At 48.9% G+C, this 18,928-nt stretch overlaps 1 protein-coding gene across 2 annotated transcripts; it reads left to right on the plus strand.

The window, feature by feature from the left end:
• The first annotated feature begins 242 nt into the window (after positions 1-242).
• Positions 243-18,714, plus strand: STAT2 (signal transducer and activator of transcription 2). 2 transcript variants are annotated; one of them, XM_036300003.1, is made up of 24 exons: positions 243-374; positions 4,778-4,921; positions 5,076-5,229; positions 5,547-5,642; positions 5,817-5,906; positions 5,996-6,071; positions 6,518-6,603; positions 6,767-6,921; positions 11,432-11,590; positions 11,689-11,781; positions 12,002-12,061; positions 12,490-12,510; positions 12,736-12,829; positions 12,975-13,022; positions 13,099-13,182; positions 13,339-13,437; positions 13,520-13,655; positions 13,757-13,809; positions 13,930-14,024; positions 14,461-14,735; positions 14,912-15,094; positions 15,284-15,341; positions 16,625-16,944; positions 17,098-18,714. In XM_036300003.1, the coding sequence occupies exons 2-24, from the start codon at positions 4,791-4,793 to the stop codon at positions 17,235-17,237; spliced, it is 2,706 nt and encodes a 901-aa protein (XP_036155896.1). In that variant the 5' UTR covers positions 243-374; positions 4,778-4,790; the 3' UTR covers positions 17,238-18,714. The 2 variants fall into 2 exon arrangements, with proteins under 2 accessions (XP_036155896.1, XP_036155897.1); XM_036300004.1 differs by having other exon boundaries at positions 14,599-14,735.
• The last annotated feature ends 214 nt before the right edge of the window (positions 18,715-18,928 follow it).

An 18,928-nucleotide genomic window follows, 5' to 3' on the forward strand; every position in this document is an offset into this window, starting at 1 on the left:
TTGAAATTCCGGTCCCACCCCTTCTTATGGAGCCCTAAGCGCTTCCACGGTCGCGAGCTGGTCTCATTTCCTTCTCCGCCGAGTGGGTTCTCGGAAATCAGCAGTTTCAGTCCAGGGCCATTCCATTAATTGGACTCCTCCCTCCGCAGATAGGGGGCGGGGCTTACTGGAGGTTTTCCCACCAATCGCTGGGACTGGAGGTGTGGCTTACGCGCCGCTGGTCCCGCCCCGCGGAGAGGGAGGAGCTGCGGCGGAGCCAATGAACTCACAGCCTGGGGTCTGAGGGGCGGGAGGCGCTGGTGCGGAGCTCCCGGTGGGGAAAGGAAGCCTTGACCAGAGCCACTGGCGGGAGCGGGGACTGAGACCCCCACCAGGTACGGACCCCGAGAGGGCGCGCGGGAATTGGGGGTGGAGGCGCGTGTTACCCCCCCCGGGAAGTGCGCCTGGCCCGGGAGCTATGACCCGGTGAAATAGGCGCTGTCAGGGAGCTATGACCCGGTGAGATAGGCGCTGTCAGTTACCTGCTGCAACCTGGTCACCCCCATCTTGTCAGGTCTAGGTCCCCAACTGTAGTCCCCACCCCTCCACGCCCCCAACAAACCCCCTACAACCTCCAAGACCCGGAACTTGACATTGTTGCATTGGTTTACTGCCTTGCCAACGCTTTTACCTCTGGCTTGTGATACTTTTAATTCTCATCCCCCCCCCCACACACACACACACACACACAAAAGTCAATGTCTAAGAATAGATACGATTTATCATCCTTATTTGTTATGTTAAAAGTATAATATACAGCCCTGGCCGGGTTGCTCAGTTTGTTAGAGCGTCCTCCCCATACGCCAAGGTTGCGGGTTCCATCTCCGATCGGGCACATACAAGAAGCAACCAATGAATACCTAAGTGGAACAAACATTGATGTTTCTCTTTCTCTTTTCCTAAAATCAATTTTTTAAAAAAATAGAAGCTAAAGCCCTGGCCAGTGTTCTCTGTGGTTAGAACGTCCACCCCCACATCGAAGGATTCCTGGTGAAGGGCTCATACCTGGGTTGTAGGTTGGATTCCTGGTTGGACGCCTGTGGGAGGCAACCGATGGAAGTTTCTTCTTCGCATCAATGTTTCTTTCTAGCCTTTCCTCTCGATAAAACTCAGCAAAGACATACCCGCCACCCCCAGCCCTAGCCGGTTTGGCTCAGTGGATAGAGAGTCTGCCTGCGGACTGAAGGGTCCCGGCTCCATTCCATTCTGGGTACATGTCTGGGTTGCTGGCTCGGTCCCCAGTGGGGGGCGTGCAAGAGGTAGACAGTCAGTGGTTCTTTCCCATCATTGATGTTTCTGTCTCTCTCTCCCTCTCCCTTCCTCCAGAAATCAATAAAATAAATAAAATAAAATAAAGTATCCTCCAGCCTGGCTGGAGGTCTTAGTGGTCCACCTATGAACCTGGAAGTCTTGGATGGATTCCCGGTCAGGGCACATAAGAATATATATACATATTAAAAAAGAAACATATCCTCGGGTAGGATTAAAAATAAATAAGTAAAGATAGGTGATTTTTAAAAAATATGTTTTATTGTTTTTTACAGAGAGGAAGGGAAGAGATAGAGAGTTAGAAACATCCATGAGAGAGAAACAAAGATCAGCTGCCTGCTGCACGCCCCCTACCGGGATGTGCCTGCAACCAAGGTACATGCCCTTGACGGGAATGGAACCTGGGACCTTTCAGTCTGCAGGCTGACGCTCTATCCACTCAGCCAAACTGGTTAGGGCAAGATAGGTGATTTTTTTTAAAAAGGTTTGTTTGTTTTCATATTTAAACCTCAGGGTTTGCTTGTTGCCATACTCTTTTATCCTCTTTGTTTTTTGTTTGTTTTCCTGTTGTTTCTTATACTGCCTTACTCTTTTAATAGCCAATTCGCAATTCATTCCTTGAGAACTGGAGCCTCTTCTTCTTCTTCTTTTTTTTTTAAGCAATACAGGTATACATAGTTTTAAAAGTCAAGCATTACTAAAAGGGTTAAAGTGTAAAATAAGAGCCCCTGCCCAATCCTGTCCTCCCCCTGTTCCTAATTTCTAGAGGTAGAAAGGCAGCTCATAATTGTTCATACTGGTGGAAACAATTTCTCCCGCCCTAAAATTTTTCTTTCATTTATAATAAAATCATATGACATGTTTAGACCACAGATGTGCATGTTTGTTTTTTTCTGTAAGGTTGAGGTTGCAACAAGAGTAAGTTTTCATTTCCTAAACAGACAGATGGCAGTGGGTGGGGCAAGTTAGGGAGAAAGATTTTCTGCCTAGTCTACTTGATGACAGGCAAAAAGCAGTTTTGAATGAAGTTTCTAAGTTTCTGACAAATTTGATAACCCACATGAAGACTCAGAGATCAACAAAGATCATAAAAGGTGACACAGTCTTAGGGATTGAATGACCTCTTGCACAGCTTTTCTTTTTATTTTTTAAAATATTTTTATTGATGTCATAGAGGAAGGGAGAGGGAGAGAGAGAAACATCAATGATGAGAGAGAATCATTGATCAGCTGCCTCCTGCACACCCCGCACTGGGGATCGAGCCCACAACCCAGGTATATGCTCTGACTGGGAATCCAACTGTGACCTCCCGGTTCATAGGTCAATGCTCAACCACTGAGCCACGCTGGTCGGGCCCCTTGCACAGCTTTTAGACATCTAGAATGGAGCTCTTCCTTCCTACTTGGAGAGCAGTTTATAGAGTACTAGAGGACTGGTGCACTCAGGTGTGTGTGTGGGGGTCCCTCCGCCCAGCCTGCGCCCTCTCGCAGTCTAGGAGCCCTCAGGGGATGTCCGACTGCTGGCTTAGGCCTGCTCCCCGCACTGCCTTAGCTCCCACAGCCGCCGCTGCGCTCTCCTGCCATGAGCCCAGCTTCTGGCTGAGTGGTGCTCCCCCTGTTGGAGCATACTGACCACTAGGGGGCAGATCCTGCATCGAGCGTCTGCCCCCTGGTGGTCAGTGTGTGTCATAGCGACTGGTCATTCCGCCGTTCGGTCATTTTGCATATTAGCCTTTTATTATATAGGATACTAAGAGGCCCGGTGCACAAAATTTATGCATGGGTAGGGTCCCTAGGCCTGGCTGGCAATCAGGACCCATCAGGGCCTTCCGGCTGCTGGCCAGGGCCTTCCTTCCCCAGCTGCCAGCCACCGGCCAGGGCCTTCCTTCATTCCGCACCACCCCCTAGTGTTCAGCGCATGTTATAGTAAGCAATCGAACTCCCAGTCTCCCTGTCAAACTCCCAAGGGGACACTTTGCATATCAGTCTTTTATACATATAGATTTTATCTCCAAGGAGGTTTCATCCCCTAATAAAGCTTTGGAGCGAGCAGGGATCATGCTGAAATAAATACTTATGACACACACTATCTTTAAGTGCTCTAGCATAAACAAATACAAACATTCTATATATATAAAAGCCTAAGCAGCCAGTTGACCGTTCGACCATTCGACCAGTAGCTATGATGTGCACTGACCCCCAGGGGCCAGATGCTCAATGCAGGAGCTTCCCCCTGGTGGTCAGTGCACTCCCATAGTAGGAGCACTGCTCAGCTGACCAACGGGCGCCAAACGCTGGGGTCATGGCTGGTGAGCGCGTGCTAGTATTGCCTTAGGACAGGTGTGTGGAGACCGCAGCGGAGTGGCAGCGAGCCTACCAAGCGGTGGTGGCAGTGGGCAGGCACAGCGGGGCTGGGATGAGCAGGAGCAACGCAGTGCCCGGCCAGGGCTCATACTCCTCCCCAGCCTCCTGCCACTTCGGCACTACTACATCCCTTGGGGGATGTAGGACTGCTGGTTTCAGCTGATCCCCATAGGCCTGGCCAAGGGACCCCACTGGGGCATGAATCCGTGCACCGGGCCTCTAGTAAATTTATAATAAACTAGAAGTCCAGTGCACAAATTCATGCACTGGTCGGGACCCTCAGCCTGGTCTGTAATCTTGGCCGATCAGGGCCGGCTGGCCATGGGAAGTTGCCTGTGGGAGCATACTGACCACCAGGGGGCAGCTCCTGCGTTGAGTGTCTGCCTCCTGGTAGTCAGTGCATCATCGTAGCAACTGGTTGACCAGTCGAACAGTTGACTGGTCATAATGGTTGCTTAGTCTTTTATATAGATAGATGTATTGGGGGAGATAGATTTTACAAATGGTAGAAACATCATTAATGTTTGTTGAAGATGAAGGATTGGTACATGGATGATCCTTGTACTATTCACTCTATTTCGGTGTGTGTTTGAAAACTACCATTAAAACAAAAAGGAGCCGAAACTGGTTTGGCTCAGTGGATAGAGTGTCAGCCTGTGGACTGAAAGGTCCCAGGTTCGATTCCAGTCAAGGGCATGTACCTGGGTTGCGGGCACTTCCCCAGTGGGGAATGTGCAGGAGGCAGCTGATCGATGTTTCTCTCTCATCGATGTTTCTAACTCTCTATCTCTCTCCCTTCCTCTCTGTAAAAAATCAATAAAATATATTTAAAAAAAAAAAAAGGAGCTCTTAAATGGTACTCCCTGGAAGAATATGTACCAAACTAATAATATTGGTTTCTGGGGAAGACGGGAAGAGACCAAGATTGGGAGTGGGGTCTATGTCTCTCTCCCCATCCCTTCCTCTCTGAAATCAATAGACACCCCCCCTTTTTTTTTTCTTACCTGTATAATTAAAGACATTTTTAATATGTAATAATAAAGTATCATGACACTGTGGGTGATTTAGTCCAGCAAACTTTACAATTGGGAACCTAAATCCTTCAGACTCAGATCCCAAATGGCGCAGTGGGAGATGCTGCAGAATCTCGACAGCCGATTTCAGGATCAGCTGCACCAGCTCTACACAAATAGCCTCCTGCCGGTGGACATTCGACAGTACTTGGCTGTTTGGATTGAAGACCAGAACTGGTGAGGCTCTCAGAAAGCTGGGTGGTGGGGAATGAGGAAAATGGGTTCTTTTTTTCTGAGGATCCTGTAGACACCAAGGGCAGGGTGTGTTAGAAGGCCTGAAGATAGTAGCAACCCTGCGGAGATACTAATCTTTGTCATTCCTGGTCTCCAGGCAGGAAGCTGCGCTGGGCAATGATAATTCCCAGGCTAATATGCTGTGCTTCCACTTCTTGGATCAACTAAACTATGAGTGTGCCCGCTGCAGCCAGGACCCCGAGTGCTTGTTGTTACAGCATAACTTGCGAAAATTCTATCGGGACATTCAGGTACTTGGAGGAGTGGCAATAACAAAGTGGGAATGGGAGCTTTAGAGTACGGTTTTGGGTATAGAACAGGACCTGGAGGTGCAAAGGGACAGGGGCAGCCCTGGGGAAAGGGGAACAGAGTCTGGATTTGGGGGATCGCTGGCAAAGAGAAGGTCAGTGTTTAGATGAAGCTGTTGGGAAGAGACTAGAGTTTGTGGACCTGTGGTGAGAAAGGGAAGGGCTAGGGGCCCTGAAGGAGGGGAAGTATTGCATCACTGATGGGAATGTTCACTGAAGGCAGTTGAATGGGATCAATGTTCTCTCTTTGCCTCCTGCAGGCCTTACCCCGGGGCCCTATCCAATTGGCTGAGATGATCTTTAATCTCCTTCTGGAAGAAAAGAGAATTCTGATGCAGGCTCAGAGGGCTCAAGTGGTGAGAGCAGTTTGCTGATGATATGAAAAGCCCCTGGAGTGGCGAGGGACCATGGAAAGGACTCAGGAAATTTGTCTCGGAATAAGGTCCCCAAATAGCCTGTCATATAACTTCAGGACTGGATTTTAGGGATAAAAGGTCAGAGTTGAATGTGCTCAGAGCCTCTTATTGCAGGAGCAAGAAGAGCCAGCCCTCGAAACACCTGTGCAGAGCCAGCAGCATGAGATTGAATCCCGGATCCTGGAATTGAAGGCCATGATGGAGGTTGGTAGAAGTGGCAAGAGTCAGGGTGGGCAGGATCGGCCTGCCTCCTCCCACAGAAGCAGCCTCACCTGGTCTCCTCCCCTCTACAGAAGCTGGTGAAGGCCATCAGCCAGCTGAAAGACCTGCAGGATGTCTTCCTCTTCCGATTCAAGGCTCAGGGCCCAGGTAGGAAGCACATTGAGGGGTGGGAGAAGGACAGGTTCCTGCTGGAAGGCCGAGGGTAGGAGAGAGCAGAATGGAAAAGCCCCAGTAAAAAGTAATCACCTTTGGCTACACCTCACGAGCTATAGTTATAGTTCTGCTGCCAGGCAAAGCTACAAGTGCCAGGGTTTGTTGTGGGGGTTGGGCTGGAGGTGTAGCTGAGGGACAGTAGTGAATGCTCGGGGAGTTGCATGGGTAACTGCCTTAGTAGGTAGAGTAGGCTTCTGTTTCAACATGATCACTGAGAATTCGCCTGCAGGCCCAGAGGGATCCGTGCTTTGCTTTGGTTCCCCTTCCTCTCCCGTCAGAATTCCCCCTCCCCAACCCTGACCGAGGCCTAGGTCAGGAAGATGAGGGGAAGGAGCCCTAGGTCTGAGCACTTGTCTCACTTCCTGCTCCTGCCATTCCAGTGAGGACATCTTCTTTGGACCCCCATCAGACCAGACAGCAGCAGGTTCTGCAGGCAACTCTCAATGAACTGGACAGAAAGAGAAAGGTGGGAGGCAAAGAACAGAGGGCGTGGGCAGCAGGGGGCTGGGGAAGATGCGGGACCTGGGAGCCTTGGCCTCTTGGCCTTGGCTTTTTTGTCCCTTTATCCCCAGTTGGATGGTGGAGGATGATGGTGCGAGGTGCTCCACACTCACTTATGTCTTTCTTAGGAGGTGCTGGATGCCTCCAGAGGACTGCTAGGCCGATTAACTACCCTAATTGAGCTACTGCTACCCAATTTGGAGCAATGGAAAGTGCAGCAGCAGAAAACCTGCATTGGAGCCCCCCCAGACGGAGGGTTGGAACTTCTCCAGCTAGAGCAGTGGTGAGAGGCACCTCCCCGCCCTCAGGCTCACCCAGCCCTAGTCCTAGCCACCGCCCTGTGCTTTGTAAGGTCCTGTATAAGGTATTGCTTTCCTACTCTCTGCTCCCCAGAACGATCCCAGCTCCCTTATCTGACTACAACTGTACTCTGCTCTTCATTCTCGATACCCAGAGCCCTTCATTTTTTTTTTTTTATTGCTTAAAGTATTACAAAGGGTATTACACATGTGTCCTTTTTTTTCCCCCTGCCCTTGACAATCCCCTGGCCTCCCCTACCCCCCAATGTCTTATGTCCACTGGTTATGCTTATATGCATGCATACAAGTCCTTCGGTTGATCTCTTACCCCCTCCCTCCTGCCCCCCAACCCTCTCTGGCCTTCCCGCTGCAGTTTGACAATCTGTTTGAGGCAGCTCTGCCTCTGTATCTATTATTGTTCATAAGTTTATAATGGTCTTTATTATCCATGAATGAGTGAGATCATGTGGTATTTTTCCTTCATTGACTGGCTTATTTCACTTAGCATAATGCTCTCCAGTTCCATCCATGCCATTGCAAATGGTAAGAGTTCCTTCTTTTTTACAGAAGCATAGTATTCCATCGTGTAGATGTACCACAGTTTTCTAATCCATTCATCTACTGATGAGCACTTAGGCTGTTTCCAGATCTTAGCTATGGTGAATTGTGCTGCTATGAACATATGGGTGCATATATCCTTTCTGATTGGTGTTTCTGGTTTCTTGGGATATATTCCTAGAAGAGGGATCACAGGGTCAAATGGGAGTTCCATTTTTAGTTTTTTGAGGAAACTCCATACTGTCTTCCATAGTGGCTGCACCAGTCTGCATTCCCACCAGCAGTGCACAAGTGTTCCGTTTTCTCCACATCCTCTCCAGCACTTGTCGTTTGTTGATTTGTTGATGATAGCCAGTCTGACAGGTGTGAGATGGTACCTCATTGTTGTTTTGATTTGCATCTCTCGGATGATTAGTGACTTTGAGCATGTTTTCATATGTCTCTTGGCTTTCTGAATGTCCTCTTTTGAAAGGTGTCTATTTAGGTCCTTTGCCCATTTTTTGATTGGATTGTTTATCTTTCTTTTGTTAAGTTGTATGAGTTCCCTATAAATTTTGGAGATTAGGCCCTTATCAGATATGACATTGGCAAATATGTTTTCCCACGCAATGGGTTTTCTCGTTGTTTTGTTGATGGTTTCTTTTGCTGTGCAGAAGCTTGTTATTTTGATGTAGTCCCATTTGTTCATTTTCTCTTTAGTTTCAAGTGCCCTAGGAGCTCAGAGCTTTTCATTTTTAATCACCTGGGAAATATACTATTATTGTTTGTGCAGTGAACATAATGCAAAAAAAGAGAAAATTACTTATTACCTTACTACCCAGATGTAGCTACTGTAACATTATTAAACAAAAATTGAGCCCTAGCCAGTTTGGCTCAGTTTGAAGAGCGTCAGACTACAGACTGAAGGGTCCCAGGTTTAATCCTGGTCAAGGGCACATGCCTGGGTTGCAGACTTAATCCCCAGTGTGAGGCATGCAGGAGGCAGCCAATCAATGATTCTCTCTCATCATTAATGTTTCTCTCTCCCCTCCCTTCCTCTCTGAAATAAATAAAAAATACATTTTAAAAAATTGAATCATACCATTCATACTATTTTGAGACATGTAAGCTTGTTTTTCTTCTTTTTAACTTAGCAGTATATTATAATATTTACCCACTAGAGACCTGATGCATGAAATTCTTGCTAGAGTAGGCCTTCCTTCTCCCAGCTGCCGTCACCGGCTTCCCTCTGGCACTTGGGACCCAGGTTTCCCTTGCAGCCCCTCACAGCCTCGGCCGGCCCTCTCAGTCCTGGCTTTGTATGGACGGTCAGCCAGAAGGATGTCCAGATGGTCATTCTGCTGTTAGGTCTAATTAGCATATTAGCTCTTTATTATATAGGATGTTACTTTCAATGGCTGCATTATTGTTCTCTATATGGAGGTAACATAATTTAATTAATGAACTATTCTTTTTGGGCATTTAGGTTGTTTTTAATTTCTTGCTATTTTTCTAGTAAACTTTTTATTTTATATTAATTTTTAAAATATATTTTAAAATTTATTTCAGAGAAGAAGGGAAAGGGAGAGAGAGATAGAAACATCAATGATGAGAGAGAATCATTGATCGGCTGTCTCCTGCACACCCCACACTGGAGATCAGGCCTGCAACCTGGGCATGTGCCCTGACCAGGAATCAAACTGGAGACCTCCTGATGCATGGGATAATGCTCAACCAACTGAGCCACACTGGCCTGGCTCAATTTATTTATTTTTAAGTATATTTTTATTGATTTCAGAGAGGAAGGGAGAGAGAGATAAAAACATCAATGAAGAGAGGGAATCATTATCGGCAGCCTCCTACACGCCCACTACTGGGGATCGAGCCCACAACCCGGGCATGTGCCCTTGACTGGAATTGAACCCAGGACTCCCTAGTCCATAGGCCACTGAGCCAAACCAGCTAGGACTCATTGTATTTTTTAAAAAAATTTTTTTTATCTTAGTAGTACATTTATTTGTTTGTGGGTTTTTGTTTTGTTTTTGTCAATCCTCACCTGAGGATATTTTTCCATTGATTTTTTTTTTTAAGAGAGAGTGGGAGAGGGAGAGACAAAAAGAAACATCAGTGTGAGAGAGACATATCGGTGGGTTGTCTCCTGCACCTGAGGCCGGGTATTGAGCCTGCAACTGAGGTACATGCCCTTGACCTGAATCAAACCCATGACCCTTCAATCTGCAGGCCGATGCTCTATCCACTGAGCCAAACTGGCTAGGACAAGAGTACATTTATTAAATCTGGGGACAGTGAAACAAGGAAGGGCCTAGGGATGGAAGAAGCAACAGGAGAGACTGGGCAGGGCTGCTTTGGCTCTAGAAACGTATGGGAACGAAGCGAGCCAAGGCGGAGCTGCTGTTAGCTCACTGGAGAGTCAGAGAAAAGGGGGCCTTGAGGACAGGTTCAGGGGTTAGCCCTGGATGAGCTACCACGGCCTGTTGCTCCCCTGGTTGCAAGTCTCATGGGGTTCCTTAGAGTTTAGGAGATACGTGCCTGTGAGGAAAGAAGACAGGTAAGGGAAAGGAGCCAGCATGCTCCCAGGAATGAGAGCTTGTCTTGTTTCATTGTTTTTTAATAAAAAGAGGTATTGCTTTTTCTGATTACAAATACAGTGTATACCAATTGAAAAAAGTTCAGACAATGTAAAAGAGTAAAGAATGCCCGGCCAGGTGTGGCTCAGCAGTTAAGCACCAACCCAGGAACCAGGAGGTCACCGGTTCAATTCCTGGTCAGGGCACATGCCCAGGTTGTGGGCTCAGTCCCCAGTCAGGGGGCATGCAAGAGGCAGCCAATCAATGATTCTCTCTCATCACTGATGTTTCTACCTCTCTCTCTCTCCCTCCCTCTCTGAAATCAATAAAAACATATTAAACATAATAATAATAATTTAAAAAATAAAAGAGAAAAGAAAGAAATCAACCATCTGTTTAATATAATCATGCAGAAGTAGGTACCGTCTGTTTATGCTTTTGTATACTTTTTCCAGATTTCCCCTATGCCTGTACACAAAAATACATCTATTTTAAGCAGAAGTCAAATCATATCTATACTATCTTGTAATTTTTTAATATTTGTGGACATTTTTCCATGTTAAATATTTGAGCCTATATCATTATATTTAATGGTTGCATAGTATTTCATTACATGTATATGTCATAATTTATATACCTAATAACCAAATGGTTCTAATTTTCTATGACAAATAACAAAGCTATGAATTTCCTGGTACATTTATCTTTGTCCATTTGTCTGATTATTTTCTTAGGATATATCTTAGAAATGGAATACTATAAAATGTATGCACACTTTTTGAGGCTTTTTAAAAAATAGTTTCAAACTATTATCCCAATTTGTTTGCTTATATATAGTATATGATTGTTTTCCTGTCACTACATTGCCTATTATTAGTTTTTTTATAGAGTCAGTAAACTATAGAAGTCAGAAGTATGAACTGTGCAGCCAGACTGCCTTGGATTACATACAATTTTATTCCTTACTAGTTTTATGACCTTGAGCAAGTCGCTTTCACTAAACTTTTCTGTGCCTCAGTTTTATCAGCTGTAAAATGGGGGTAATAATAGTATCTAGTAAATAGGGTGGTTGTAAGGATTAAATGCATTCATGTGTGTAACACACTTAAAATAAATAGTATATATCAAACATTATGTGAAAGTTAGCTTTATTGTGTTCATCTTTTACCAATTTTAATGTGAAAGTGGCTTTGATTTTCATTTCTTGGATTATGAATCATGTTTGATAATCAGTGCTTCCTGGACTCTTTTTTTTTTTTTTGTCCCAATCAGTTTTAATTCTCCACATAGTTAAAGGGGAGCTCTGAGAGCCTGTTTGGGGGCTCCAGGAAACTCATGGATTCTCTCTCCCTTGGGTTCTATCACTCAGGTTCACAGATGGAGCAAAACTAATGTTTCATCTGCGACAGCTGCTGAAGGAACTGAAGGACTTGAGTCAACTGGTTAGCTATGAGAATGACCCTCTGATCTCAGGGGTGGGCCTGCAGGAGGCCCAGGTCACAGAATTGCTACAACATCTGCTCCACAGGTTTGGAGGCCACGGAGGGACGTCTAGGGAGGGAAGGAGCAGGGGAGCCACTGTTACAGATGCTGAGCTCTATAGTCTCTCCACTTCTCTCTGCCCAGAGCCTTTGTGGTAGAAACTCAGCCTTGCATGCCTCAGACTCCCCATCGACCCCTCATCCTCAGGACTGGGAGCAAGTTCACTGTCCGAACAAGGTGGGCATTTCAGAATTCATTCCTGATTCCTTTTTCCAGACCTGGCACTGTTCGCTTTCTGGCTTTAAAGATCTTCCCACTCTTGGCTGTTCCTTCTCTCCCCCCGCCGCCCGCTCAATCAATCTACCTCTTCTAATCTCCTCCCTTATCTTTTCCAAACATCTGGTCTATTTGGAAGTTGAGGTTGACCACTTTCTCCATCCACCTCTCTCCTCCCCAGGCTGCTGGTGAGGCTCCAGGAAGGCAGCGAGTCACTGACTGCAGAAGTCTTTATTGACAAGTAAGTTGGAGCAGGTGAAAGGTGGGACCCAAGAGTGGCCAGGTTGCGGGCTGACGGGGGGCGTAGGGAGGGTGGGGGCGGGCAGAGAAGACACCTCCTTTTCCCGAAGGCTCCGGGGCTGTGTTCTTCCCCCTCCACTCCTGCCTCAGAGAAATGACAATTCATCCCTTTTGTTGAGCACCTGCCATGTGACATGCAGCTTGTCAGACATTCATTTAATAGTCTGGAAACCCTGTGCGTTAGCTGTTATCCGTGCACCATTCAGACGAGAAAACAAGCTCAGTGAGATGATGGGTCTTGAAGGCCACATAACTAGTGAGCTGCAGACTTGGGTTTGAACTTAGGTCTGTCTGATCCCAAAGACCACATTCCTAATTTCTATGCTGTTTTGCTTCCCAGTGACTTTATTTTATTTTATTTCTTTTCAGGGATCCTCCTCAATCACAAGGGTAGGTACCTGACAAAAAAGCTGCAAACCTTTGTGCATTGCGTGAGCTGCACAACCACATGTGGCAGCCCCGAGGGGGGCACAGACGGGAGAAGGCTGATGTGGGTGGCACATACGCAGAGGGAGATGGAGAGGCCTGAAATGAAATGGAGCTTGGTTGTCTTCCTGCTGAATTTTAGAATAACTCTGTCCCTGTCCTTCATATGTTTTCTTCCTCCTGGAATAGCTTCCGGAAGTTCAACATTCTGACCTCAACCCAGAAAACTTTGACCCCCGAGAAAGGGCAGAGTCAGGGCTTAATCTGGGACTTCGGCTATCTGGTAAGAGGCTAGTAGCTTCTGTTTCTAATCCAATGGAACAGGCGGGAGCAAGTGCCCAGGCCTTGGGAAGTCTTGTGGGCAAAACGGGTTCCAGGGATGCTGGGTCCCTCCTCTGGCATTCTCTCTCCTTCCCCTCAATTCACAGACTCTGTTGGAGCAACGCTCGGGTGGTTCAGGAAAGGGCAGCAATAAGGTGAGGCCTGGACAGAGGGCTGGGGGCAGGAGGGACATGCCCCAGGGCCCTCTGCTCACGGCTGTGGCTGTCCCAGGGTCTGCTGGGTGTGACCGAGGAACTGCACGTCATCAGCTTCACGGTCAGATACACCTACCAGGGACTGAAGCAGGAACTGAAAGTGAGTGAAGACAGAGGCGGGCGAGCTGGAGCAGGTTGGGGGAGGGCACAGGAGGGGTTAACAGAAGCCTCTCCGGTGAAATATTGCCCCTGGCCCCGCCCAAACGTCTGCAGCTGGAATCCTCACAGCCTCGCTGTGACTCCTGTCTTCTCCCAGGCAGACACCCTCCCTGTGGTGATTATTTCTAACATGAATCAACTCTCCATCGCCTGGGCCTCGATTCTCTGGTTCAGTCTGCTCAGCTCAAACCCTCAGGTAGGAGAAGGGTGGTGAGGAGGGGTGGCAGCTTGGTGTGAGGGTGCTGCTGAGCCACCCTGCCCTCTTCCCATACCTGCAGAATCAGCAGTTCTTCTCCAGCCCCCCAAAGGCCCCCTGGACCTTACTGGGCCCGGCCCTCAGTTGGCAGTTCTCCTCCTACGTTGGCCGAGGCCTCGACCAGGACCAGCTGAGCATGCTGAAGGACAAGCTGTTTGGTACGGACCTCCTTTCCGGTCAGCCCCGGCCCTCTGTCCTCTCCACCCCAGGAGCCCTGGCCTTGCCTCCTCCCACCAGCTAACGGGCTTTCTGTCCACAGGACAGAACTCGGGGAATGAGGGTGCGCTGTTGTCCTGGGCCGACTTCACTAAGGTAACACCCTCCTCCTGGGCAGCCAGATCCCAGCCCCAATCCAAACCCCGCCCGCCCCCAACACTCCGTCCCCACCCGAGGGCCACTCCACATCTCCCTGCTTTTCCACTCCTCCTTCAGCGAGAGAGCCCGCCTGGGAAGCTACCATTCTGGACATGGTTAGACAAAATTCTGGACCTGGTACATGAGCACCTGAAGGATCTCTGGAATGACGGGTAAGACCTCGGTCAGCCTCCCTCTCCCTGGACCCGCTGCCTCTCTGGGCTTGAGTGGGCTCTGTGCGCCCTCATGTGGCAAATAGGGAGAGAGCAAAAACTGGGCCCGGGTCACACCCCCTCCCCTTCGCAATGACAGCGAGAGCCGGTGTTTGTCAAGCAGCTGTTGTGATCCAGAGCCTGCTGGGTGCGTTCATGAATTCTCTCGTGTAACCTCACAGCCACGCCGAGTGCGGGGTGTTGCCCCCTCGTGTCCGGTGAGGAAACGAAGGCTTCGAGAAAGTAAAGGGGCTGAGTCAGGAGTCAAAGCCGGGCCTGAGCCCACGCCTGTGCGCTCCCACCACACTGCCCGCCCCTTTGCACGGCACGCTGCTTTTACAAGGTGTCTTTCATCGGCATGGCCTCCTGAATCCTCACACCTCTTCCAACCCTGGAGGTGGATGTTGTCCGCGCGAAGTGACGTGGCCGCAGGGGAACAGTCTGTAGTGGCAGCGCCAGGGCAGAAAGCTGGCGCCCTCCCCCTCCCCACGGAAGCGGCGGCAGGAGCGCCGCTCAGCTGCTTTCTCTGCTCCAGGCGCATCATGGGGTTTGTGAGCCGGAGCCAGGAGCGCAGGCTGCTGAAGAAGACCGTCTCTGGTACCTTCCTACTGCGCTTCAGCGAGACCTCCGAAGGCGGCATTACCTGCTCCTGGGTGGAACACCAGGATGATGGTCAGCTGCCCCGCCCTGCTGCTCCCACAGCCGCTCCTTCCTGCCCCGCTGCCCGTGCCCGGCTCCCCCGGCTCCGTCCCGAACCCCTCAGCAGGTCCGGGGGTGGGCCGGCAGAGTGGGGCGCCCAGGCCCGGCCTCCTCTCTCAAGCCTGCCTGTTCCACTCTCCACGGCCCAGATAAGGTGCTCATCCACTCTGTGAAGCCCTTCACCAAGGAGGTGCTGCAGTCGCTCCCGCTGACCAAAATCATCCGCCACTACCAGCTGCTCACCGAGGAGAACATACCCGAGAACCCCCTGCGCTTCCTCTACCCCCGCACCCCCCGGGATGAAGCTTTCGGGTGCTACTACGAGGACAAAGGTGAGAGTCGCTGACTGACTGCACTGGGAGACCGCAGGCGTCCACCAGGCCAGCGCCTTCCTTACCGACATGCAGAGCAGGGAAGGGATTTGTCCGTGGGACACTGCTAATTAGTAAGGAGATGTGACTGCCAGGACGTCGGTCTGGATCTCATACTAACCTCCCCGCCTCTGTGTGCGTCCCCGACAGTTAACCTCGAGGAGCAAAGGAAGTACCTGACACGGAAGCTCATCGTGGTCTCCAACAGGTGAGATGGGAACCCTGCGCCACCCCCCCACCCCCGCACCCCACCCCCGCACCCCACCCCCCAACCCTTTCTGCCGACATAGTCAACAGCCTGTCCACGTCCAGTCTCCCTGGCCTTCTCTCCTCCTCGCCGCGCTCTCCAGTCCTCTAGGTTTTTCCTGCTCTTCTACTCTCTCTCTTCCCTATTTTCCTGCTGCCATCCCTCAGCTGTCTCCACAGAGGTTCCCTGATAATAACAGTCATAAGCCCTGATGTTAATGGACATCTGATTGATGCCAAACATGGTACTAGATACTTTTATAACATTTTTAAAAAGTTAGTCCTGCCCTAGCCAGTTTGGCTCAGTGGATAGAGCATCGGCCTGCAGAACGAAGGGTCCCGGGTTCAATTCCAGTCAAGGGCACATGCCTGGGTTGTGGGCTCGGTCCAATGTGCAGGAGGTAGCCAATCAATGATTCCCTCTCATTATTGTTTCTATCTCTCTCTTCCTCTCTGAAATCAATAAAAATATATTTTTTAAAAATTAATCATTATGAGAATTCATATGAGTAGGTAATAGGAACAGGAATATTTAATGAAAGTTTACTATATACAAGGCACTGGGCTAAAACTTTGTGCTCATTTTCTCACTTATTGAATTTTCATAAAAGTCCTGTGGGGCAGACATTTATTACTGTCGCCAGCTGAGGAAACGGGTTTAGCATAGTGAAGTGGCATGCTCAAGGTCCATGGCTACAAAAGGATCCAGGTCTGTCAGATTCCAAAGCCCTGCTTTTAACCAGCCTCCTGCCTCTCAAATATTATTAGGTATTGTTGTTCCCATTTTACAGATGATAAATCTGAGGCTCAGAGATGTTAGTTAACTTGCCTAAGGTCACCCAGCTAGTAAATGATAGGATTCAAACTCTGGTAAGCCTGACTGATAGGATTCAGACTCTGCAAAGCCTGTGTCCTTTGTTTGTAATTAATTTTAGAGAGAGCTAGGACGGGAGAGAGAAAGAAGAAAAAAAACAAAACAGAGAAACATGGATTAGTTGTTCCACTTATTTATGCATTCACTGGTTGACTCTTGTATATGCCCCGATCAGGGATTTGAACCTGCAGCCTTGGCATATCGGGATGACGCTCTAACCAAGTTACCTGGCCAGGGCAGAGAAAAGACTGTGCTAAGAGCCCTCTGCTCCTTTACCTTCTTAGATTAGAGAAGTAGTCTCTGCTTGCTCTACCATTCCGACCTCACCTAAACTGCTAAGTACTCCCCTTTGTCTGTATTGGGGTATCCAGACAGGTGGATGAGCTGCAACAACCGCTGGAGCTTAATCTGGAGCCAGAAGTAGAGCCATTAGACCTGCCCCCGGGCGTAGCACCAGGGCAAGAGCTAGGACTAGACCCGGAGTTGGAGCCACTGCTAAAGGCAGGGCTGGATCTGGGGCCTGCGCTGGAGCCACTGGAGCCCGAGCTGGAGCTGGAGCCCACACTGGACCTGGGATCAGAACTGAAGCTGGAGCCTCTTCTAGAGCCTGTTTCACAGCCCGTGCCAGAGCCAGAGCCAGAGCCAGATTTGCCCCATGATCTGAGACACCTGAACATTGAGGAGATGGAAAGTAAGTGATGAGATGGGTCTGGACACGCCAACCCCTGCCCTACCTAATCTCAGGCCTTGCCCAGGCCTCTGCTACCGTCTCCCTCACTGTCCTTGCGGGCTGGGAACTCCTTACCTAAGATCAGGACCTCACTTCTTTCTCTGGGCTACCCAGTCTTCAGAAACAACATGAAGATTGAAGAAATCATGCCAAACGGAGACCCACTGTTAGCTGGCCAGAACACCGTGGATGAGGCGTACAACTTCCCCCAGAGCCATTTCTTCACGGATGGGCCCTTGACTCCTGACTACTAGGACTATGTTTCCTCTGCTCTTTCCATATCTTTTACCCCATATCATCCCCGCATCCTGGTGTTGCTCTCCCAGGATGGGAAATCAGGCATGTGCCTCTTCTAAGCTGGGTTAACGGCCTGATTTGAAGTGAGAGGGACATGTGAGCCAGAACAGATGTTGGCCATGGCTCTAACTAGGATCCTGGAGGCTGCCTGCTGTGCTTGGAGGGGTAGCGGTTTTAGGAACAGGCCAGGACAGTTAGGAGGAACTTGGAGGGCTCAGAGAAGTTGCTCCTTTCCAGTATGGAAGAATTTCAACTTTTTAATAGCGGGTAAGGCTAACCTGGCGCCCACCAGCGTTGGCCCTCAGTGGGGAACTGACACATGGCAGGACTCCATTTCTCCCTCATGCCCAGGATGACCTTCTCCTTTCTTCCTCCCCTCACTCTTGTCGTAAATTTCCTCTTTTCCTACAGGGACTGAGAGCTTTCTGCCTCAGCCACACTGGGAAGCTCCCCTCTGAAGAGGAAGTAGGAGGTAGACCTCCTCTTCTTACTGATCTCCCTCCGACCCCTCCTTACCCCCGCTCCCACCCCACACACACACACACACACACCAGAGCCAGGGCTGGGCCTGGAGTTAGAGCCACTGCTAAAGGCAGGGCAGGACCTGGAGCCTGTAGCAGTGGCTACATCCATTCCTCCCCTGGAAACCGATCCTACCAGCCTAATGTGCCTGTGAAGCTTTGCACAATAACTAATGCTGCCTAGTCTCCACTTTCCCAATGCTTAGGAGACCAGGGATGTTCGCTAGCTGGGAACTCAGGAACTGCTTTTTATAGTATAGATTGGTACATTTACAGAGAAAGAGAAGCCCTGGGCCTTAGATATTTCTCTTAAGACGTCATCCCTTTCTTTTGTGCAATATATTGTTTACCTGAAAAGACTGTTTCTATTCCTTGGGCATGGACCTGGGCAGAGATCACGTTCCTGGAACTTAGGACCTTGAAGGTTTTTCATGAGCTCTGGACAACCTCCCACCTTAGCCATTCCCAGGAAACCCCGGGACAACTGCCATTGCTCTAAGATGTGCTTCTAGTAAACCTGAGATGCAAATGAAAGTGAGGCCTTCTACATGCGGCTATTTCCTGCCTGGTATGTGAGAGCAGCGGCTTTCAACCTTTTTCATCTCATAGCACATAGAAACTAATTACTAAAATTTTGCAGCACACCAAAAAACAAATGTTCTGGCCGATCTGACAGAAAAATAGGTGTAATTTTGATTCATTCATACAGGATGGCTATTGTGTTGGTTGTTGTTATTTTTTTATTTGACAGTCTAAGGGAAAAGAGGTCAGTGCTCCTGAATAAAGTTAGGTGTTGTATGTTTAAAAAATTTGGGGGACACTGGTTGAAAATCATGTGTTAGAGGAACAGTACTATTGAGAAAGAGTCCCATCTGAGCGGAAGTGGCTAATAAACTCTGTGCTGACCTAGAAACGTTTCCTCTTTGATCTTCTTTCTTTCCCTTCTCACAAAGACGAATGTTCTTGAAAACACCAATAGGCCATGGAGGGCCAAGGTCAGCAAAGCATGGCATGTCTTCCACCCACCCCAGGATGCCCCTCTGGTCATGTTTCTTCTTCTTACCTCCCTGTTTGGAGCAACCTTTCCTGACCCATAGATTCTTCCGGGGGAAGTAAGCTGTGTATGA

Source organism: Myotis myotis, unplaced genomic scaffold, assembly GCF_014108235.1.
Source record: "Myotis myotis isolate mMyoMyo1 unplaced genomic scaffold, mMyoMyo1.p scaffold_m19_p_3, whole genome shotgun sequence".
Lineage (NCBI taxonomy): Eukaryota > Metazoa > Chordata > Mammalia > Chiroptera > Vespertilionidae > Myotis > Myotis myotis.